Source organism: Pyxicephalus adspersus, chromosome 4, assembly GCF_032062135.1.
Source record: "Pyxicephalus adspersus chromosome 4, UCB_Pads_2.0, whole genome shotgun sequence".
NCBI classification, from domain to species: Eukaryota; Metazoa; Chordata; class Amphibia; order Anura; family Pyxicephalidae; genus Pyxicephalus; species Pyxicephalus adspersus.
This window is the reverse complement of record NC_092861.1, coordinates 141026577-141034417: the sequence shown is the minus strand read 5'-3', so window position 1 is coordinate 141034417 and position 7841 is coordinate 141026577. Positions and strand designations below refer to the sequence as shown.

At 39.1% G+C, this 7841-nt stretch overlaps 1 protein-coding gene across 3 annotated transcripts in view; it reads right to left on the bottom strand.

Annotated features, from left to right (window-relative positions):
* HHAT (hedgehog acyltransferase) overlaps nucleotides 1-7841 on the bottom strand; it is a 181966-nt gene that overhangs the window by 75380 nt on the left and 98745 nt on the right. For all 3 annotated transcript variants that reach the window (XM_072409814.1, XM_072409815.1, XM_072409816.1), the window contains exon 9: nucleotides 6676-6711. In XM_072409814.1, the coding sequence (XP_072265915.1) occupies nucleotides 6676-6711 (36 nt within the window). The remainder of the gene's footprint in view (nucleotides 1-6675; nucleotides 6712-7841) is intronic.

Here is a 7841-nt window from a genome sequence, read left to right as displayed (position 1 = left end):
TGCTATGATCTCACCATTGTGCTTAGATCCTCCTTAATTGCGCAGCTGAAATGTAATTGCCTTAATTGGCAGATTCGCGACCCCTATTGCACATGGCAGGAATCCGGCCGGCAGATTCAGGATGCGAGTGGACGCGTGCACTCGAGTCCCGGACCGCGATAATCCGCGATCGCGGGTCGCGCGTATTATCGCGCTTCCAGCGATCGCGGATTTCAATGATGAATCAGGGGCAGTGGGTTACCAAAACAGCCAGGCCAATTGCCTTTTCAGAAAAAAAGATTACATTTCACTCTGGAAGTAATTTCTAATTGATTCATTAGTCCTGATTTATTAAAGCTCTGCAAGTCTGGAGAGGAGACACTTTCATTAATGAAGCTGGGTGATTCAGCAAACCTGGAATAGTTTTGTTCCAGGATTCAAAATATTTGCTAGCAAATGACTTTGAAGAAATCTATTTCAGGTTTGCTGGATCACCCAGCTTCATTGATGATGATGATGATGAAGTGTATCCTCTCCAGAGCCCTGGAGAGCTTTAATAAATCAGGCCCATTCCTGGATAATTTTGTAAACATTTATAACACAGGAACAAAGAGAGCACTTATGTTACTAGGAAATGTTCTAGATGGTTGTTATGAGTAGTGTTGATGTTCGAATTCGGGTTGTCCCTATATTCGACCCGAATATGGCTGTTCGAATTCGGGTAGACCCGACCCGAAAAACACAGGATTCGACAGCAAAAATCCCTCACTGTCAGGAGGATTTCCAGGGCTCTGCTCATTGCAACCCTGGAAATCCTCCTGTCATTGGGATAACCTGTAAAAAAAAAAGTTTAATTACACAAACACACACACATTATTAAAATAATTTAACATTAAAGCCTTGTTCTATTTTTTACTTATATTTTAACCCTTTCAGGGAATGAGTAAGGGGTTTTATGTAACCCTGTACTCATTCCCCAGGGTGGGGCGGTGGAGATCTGGGAGTCTCCTAACATAAGGGGGCTTCCAGATTCCAAAGTCCTGCTAAAAATGTTTATAAAAGCCCCCATTGTTTTCAGTGGAAGCTTTCATAAAAGCTTAAAAACACTTGAAAAAGCCTCCATTGAGTTCAATAGGAGCGTTTTCCCACGTTTATCCAGCGTTTTAATTTTTTAAATGTAAGCAACGTTTAAGATAACGCTCAAAAATGTACCTGAAGGAAACGTCCTGGTGTAGATTAGCCCATAGGAATGCATGGGGACTTCAAACATGGGCTTTAAAAAGCCTCGGGTTAAACGCTGGGGAAACAGTCCGTGTAGACTAAAGCTGCATACACACGTCCAATAATTATTCGTTCAGTGATCGTGCATGTTTCTGCGGTACACTTTCTCCTTTACATGTCCCTCCCTGCATCGTTCAAACGATTGTATCTAGTGTGTGGACGCTGTTGGTGGATTATATTTGAACGATCATATTGTTACAGCATGTACAAAATTGTGCACAATATGATTGTTGAAGTAAAATCGTGCATAATCGTTGATCGGTCGTAATAGTTCATTTTCTAACAATAATTATTGGAAGTATGTACCTAGCTTTAGCCTAAAATTGATGTGACAGGTGCTCTTTATTCTTCATGTGAAGTACAGGGGTATGTAATAGTGTTATGTATCTTTTTACAATGTATCTTTTTATGTATCCTTTTACAATGTATCTTTTTACATCAGTTTGGAGGCTGTAGAAGTTCTACACAGTGCTGAAAAAAACCAAAATTTTTCCTCCCATTGACTTTAATGGTGTTTGACTTTGACATTCGACCACCCACATTTTTTTTTGCTATATTCGAGCGAATAGCTACCGAATCGAATAGTGAGCTATTCGACCAACACTAGTTATAAGGGACCGCAGTTTCTCAGGTTTTACTACTGAGATGAAACCAGCAGATATTTTTTGCAGGGAAGCTCTAGCTTTCCCTGCTTGTCCTGAGGCTAGTTTTACTGGGAATCTGCAAGAGTAGGTTGGGGCAGATTCTCAATTCCCGGTCCCGGGTTTTACTGAGGCCCATAAGCCTATATTACACCTGGTGCTAAGCAGCAGGCACTGTGTGAATCAGTTTTCTCTGAGTTTTTTTGCCTTTGTAGAGAGAAGTGCTGGTTTTAAAGCTAGCCTGCAGATTTGGTTTAGGTTATCAAGGAAGCTTTATCATTGATTTGAAAGATTATTATTTTGTTGATACTACCCCTGCACTGTCGTCTGGAGCCACTTCATTGCCAGCCAATGATTTGAAGCTAATTCTCACACATAATAATGTAATAAAGACAAGCTCTGCACAAAGAGCTAAATACATAGTTGAAACATAAACAGTATGGAAAGTGTTTTATCTGGCACAGGACTTAAGTAATTCCATATCACTACCATGATTAGTAATAAGTAATTCCATCAGTGCTGTTCATGATATTTTTTTATTTTAACAGTTACATTTTTTAGGACACATTTTTGTTTGTCACCCCCGCTTCTTCTGTGGTCCAAGCAGTACTGATACATAAAGGTTTAGCAGAATGGTAAAACATCTGTAAAGACAACAAACTCTGAGAAAAAGATCTAGACATGACTGCCAGATTGCATTAAGTCTTTAACCTTCCCGCAGACTATACTGCAGTGTACATAATAAACTCAACATTTTTACTTTACATAAAAGGGTAGACAATCCTTAAAAAAAAAGTAAAAATTGTATTTATTTTTTTTTAAGTGCATCACCACCCATTTAAGTCTTGATTGCCGCTGAATGGGAGCACAGAGCCTCCTGGGATTCCTACGTCGCGCATCCCGGGAGGCTTTTGGCTGCTCGTTCTGCACATGCCCGATCTTGTGGCATTTTTTGTACTAAGGGGAAAGCAATGCTGATCTCACTAATGTGCAGTGAGACTGGCTCTCTTATTTTTCCCCTTTACAGTGAGCTGCATCACCCAATCTGGCACCTGAAGAAGAATTCCAGGACGGTGTGGGACTGGATAATTTTTTTTGTTAAATACAAACAATTAAATTGTCTTTTAATTGCTGCCCAGAGTCCAACTTTTAAACCAGGAATCAGCCTGTCATAAATTAGCTTATAAAGCAAAATTCTCTTTTTTTTGTCATACTTCAGACGTCTTACATTTTAGGATTATGAAATATTGTAATTAGCAGTTTCCTGGGAAATTGCAGACCCGCTGATAGCTACACAGAAAAGACTTCCCCTTGGCATCCATTTGTGTGGACCTTTAAATAATATTCTCACCTTTCAAAGCGCTCTACTGGAGTGACAATGACCACAGCTAAGAATGGAAGGAAACAAGGATGGGGGATGATGAGGCAGTTTGCAAGGTAATTTTTAGGGCTCATAACAAAAGGTTTCTTAATTCTTCTCAGATGCTGCATTTGCTATTTGAATAACACAGTTTGACAAGAAAAGGCTGCATTTGACTTGCTTTGTCTGCAGTTTAAATTCATCTAAATGGGACAGTCAAATCAAACTTAGTCATCCATGGCAAATGGATGAACAATGTGTTTGGGGGCTGCTGTACATGTCTGATTTTCCACTATTATCCGACATGTGTATGTAGCTTTACACACAACACATAATGGGTGTTATCATGGACGCATGCCAAACAGCATTTCTAAGTCAGAAACTTAACTTCTCTCCACTACCATTAAACAATACAGCTTTCTCACCAGCTCACCCCTTTATTCATACTAGATCATTAAAGCAGAACTAAACTCAAAATAAAAAAAATCACACCTACCTTTATTCCCACAGATCCGTTGGGGGGTTTCTTTGTTTAGGTCCCATTATCCGTCTTTGGCCCGGCACATAGGATGTGCCAGGCACCGACATCTCTCTCCTTCCGGGTTCTTCTTTCTACGTCACCCAATCTCGCACTGAGTATAGTTGGAGGATAAGGATTGTCGATCTCACTGTGCATGCGTGAGATCGCCCATTTTTTTCTCACATTAAACAAAGGGCTTCTTCTGCGCATGCCCAAAATCAGGGCATGCGCAAAAGGGGCAGCATGGAGCCTCCCGGGATGCGTGATGTAGATATTCCAGGACAGCTTTGCACTCTCAATCTTTTTAAAAAAAGGGTGTTGCACTTAAAAAAATATACAATTTTTACTTTAAATAAAAGGGTTGTTTACCCTTTGATGTAAAGTAAAAATTTTGAGTTTAGGTTAACTTTAATGTTTGAAGGAAAAGGTTGCCTGAGCCTAGCTCTGTTTTAATATTACTGTCAGGTTTCGAATAACTAATTTCTAAGACCACCCGCAAACTACTGAGTGGGCAAAAGTTCTGGAAGATGAATAGCAATACCCCCACAGGGGAAATGTGTGAAGGGTTTCAGAAATAGGCTCAGTGAGTAGAATCATGCTTCTTCCAAATGAAATAAGTCAAATGACCAACATAGCAATTTGTTACAGAGCTGCGTGACGACAATTAAACAGAGATCAACTTGTTTTACAATTCTGCATAGCAGGCTAAGTTATTAAACTCTGATTTATGTCCGAAGGCTGAAGTGATTTAAATGTGATCTGTAATACTTTTCTAATTAAGAAAAAGATTTATACAAAACTCATATTTAAGTGAGTATTTAAGGATGTTAGCAAACTCTGAAAATACAGCAGACTGGAAGAGTGAAAAAGAGTTTTTAATGTAGCTTGATGCTACATGCTAACTCAGCAAAGATATACATCATCCCTTTGACAGCTACCGGCCAACCTTTTTGCCAAATGTCAATCTTGGCTGTCATTGACAGCTTTCTTCCCAACTAAAGATCAGTGATGTTGCCATCACTATGCCACTATCATAAAATCATAGTAAGTAGAGATGCTCAAAACTGTAAACGTCCAACTGAAGATGATAAGAATGGTCTAAAAATTGAGAGCACGAGTTGGAATTCTGAATTAAAAGTGCTAGCAATGGTTTTTCTGGAGTAGTAAAAGGCACATTTTTATACCACAATGGGGAAAACTGCCTATATATTACTGCAGCTAAATGCTTCAATTTCACTTTGTTAACAGTCGCATAGGCCGTGATTCATGAAAGCTCTCCAAGGCTGGGAAGAATACACTTTCATCAGTGAAGCTGGGTGATCCAGCAAACCTGGAATACATCAGGTCCAGGATTCACATTGTTTGCTAGCAAATAGCAAATGATTTTTAAAAATTCATTTTTATGTTTTCTGGACCACCCAGCTTCACTTCTGAAAGTGTATTTTTTCCAGCCTTGGAGAGCTTTATTAAATCAGAGTCTTCCCTTTTGTTGCTAAAAGAATTCACCCCTTTCCCAGAAAATCACTAGCAATGCTCTCTGTTGCCAATTGTAGAGATCACTAACAGCATTGAGCCAGTCTGAATCTTTTTTTAGGATTGATTTAACTTTAACTGTGCTGTTGGTGGTTATGGTGATGGTGCATTTAATTCTTGGCATAAGAAATAGGTGGCTGAAACAGGTCACCAATACAGGATTGACAAGATATAGAGATAGGGTAGACAAAACAGCTTCTGAATAGCATGATGGCTCAGAGGTTAGCACTCAGGTTAACACAGGTTCGAATCTTGGCCAGGGCACTATCTGCATGGAGCTTTCAGGTTCTCCCTGTGTTAACTTGGGTTTCCTCTGATTACTCCGGTTTCCTCCCACATTCCAAAAAAACATGCAGTTAGGTTAATTGGCTTCCAGCCAAAATTTACCTTAGACTGTATTTAATACATATGACTATGGTAGGGACATTAGATTATAGGCCCCTATGAAGAAGAGCTAGTGACATGATATACTGTGTAATAATAATATTAATAGCATGAAAAGACAATTTTGGATAAACACCCAGTTTCTTGAAAGCTCCATTGGGTTTAGAGTTAAGTAATATGCCACTTTGGGACATGCTAGATAAAATGATACCACCTGTCCTATCCTTCTAGCTCTCCATCTTCATGTAGCCAACACGTCCAAGAGGCTGTAGTCAGCCTACTTGACCTGGTACTGCTGCTTCAGAGTCTGGAAGTGCTAGATGAGGAAAAAAAAGGCTGAGGGCCTATGGAGTGGGAAACACAGAGATTCTTGCAGACAAGATGAGGCACTGATATGTACCTTGCAAAAAAAGGCTGTCTTGAAGTGGCTTTTCTGGCTATGGCCAAAACATCTTGCAAGCCCATGTACCATCTCAGAAATGTTTTAACCACCAGATTCAGCATATGGGCAAAGCAGGGATCATAAAGGAATTTGCCCAGGCAAGGCAGAGCCACAATATTGATCCTATACTTGACAACTACATTGCTAATTTTGAGGTAGCAAACGAAAAGCCAACTTGCAACACGTTTTTGTATGGATCAAAGCAAATCACTGTGATGTCTTGTAACCTGACTACATAAAGGATTGCATGGCAGTGACTGAGCATACATTTGCTTAACTGTGAGTGGTTTTGTCATTTTGGTGTGGAGTGAAATACTTATAGAAAGGAATAAGAAGAATCAGAAGCCAACCCTGGTATCTATCTATCTGTTTTACTTTTGACAAATCCCACCATGTGGATGTGTGAGTGTCATGCATGACTTTCACCGAATGAGAATTAGTGACTGTCCGAACTTACTAGTTTAAAAGCAAACACCTACAATGAGTGCCAAATTCTAACTATAAAAAATATATTTGTAAAAAAATGCAGTCTTACCTTACAAGAAAGCGATGGAGACCAACATCAAAACACCTAAAAAATTAGGAATTAGATTAAATACATAAAAAGGCAATCTATTTATAATACAGAAACAATGCAAACGGAGGGGCTGTACATTTATCCAAATCATTTCCAAGATAGGTGTATAATAATGCGAAGAATGGCTAAGGGAGCAGGCAAAGCTAGCCACCAGGAAACAAGTTTCCATACCTAAGAGTCTCTAAATTAGGGCTTTCCCAGGGCATTCTAAAGAAAAATTGACCCACTGTACATGTGTGTCCTGCATACAAGCTCACAAAATGACGCTTGTACTCATCCTTCGCCTTTTTTAAGATATACTAGTCTATTTTCTAATAGTACAGCATAGAACAAGACATCTGGTTTCTATAGACAATTACTTCCCCACTACTGACCTGACTGTAATAAAAGTGTGCTACGGGTTAATAGTTTTAATAACTCTTAGCATCATTCCTCTACTGAGATTCACTTTTAAACCTGGGTAGCAAAAATGATAACTGAAAGGCTAATTAGTTGTAGCAGGCAACAAGTATTATGTTTAAAACATTTTTTACACATAAGGATCTGTGATAAATAAGGCCTGATGATGTTTCACTTCATGGTGAGTGTATTTTATCCTCTCCAAGGCTGGAGAGGATACACTTTTAGCAGTAAACCTCATTGATCCAGCAAACCTGGGATGGATCTGGTCCGGGATTGAAAACGTTTGCTAACAAATGACTTTGGAAATCCATTCCAGGTTTGCTGGATCACTCAGGTTCACTGGTGAAAGTGTATCCTCTCCAACATTGGAAAACTTTAATAAATTAGGCCCTTTGAGTATCTACTGTCAGTAAATATTATACTGCAGGGGAATCCAAGTCAATTGATTTTTCACAGTTCATAAATCATCAAGAGGTTTTTTTTTCATTTGCAAAGAAGCGCAGAATAAATAATGCAGCCAGGGAAATCTGTAATCTTGTTATCCTTGCCATCCTAACCCTGATACATATCAGGCTTTCAGAGACTATAAAAGTTTATTGAAAATTCAATTCCTTTTCATTGATACAATAACATTCTGAATTCCCACCTGACCATGCAAGAATAAAGGAGTTCTCTATACAGATTTGTTTTATCACATTAATAATGTCTTCGATCATTGGCAG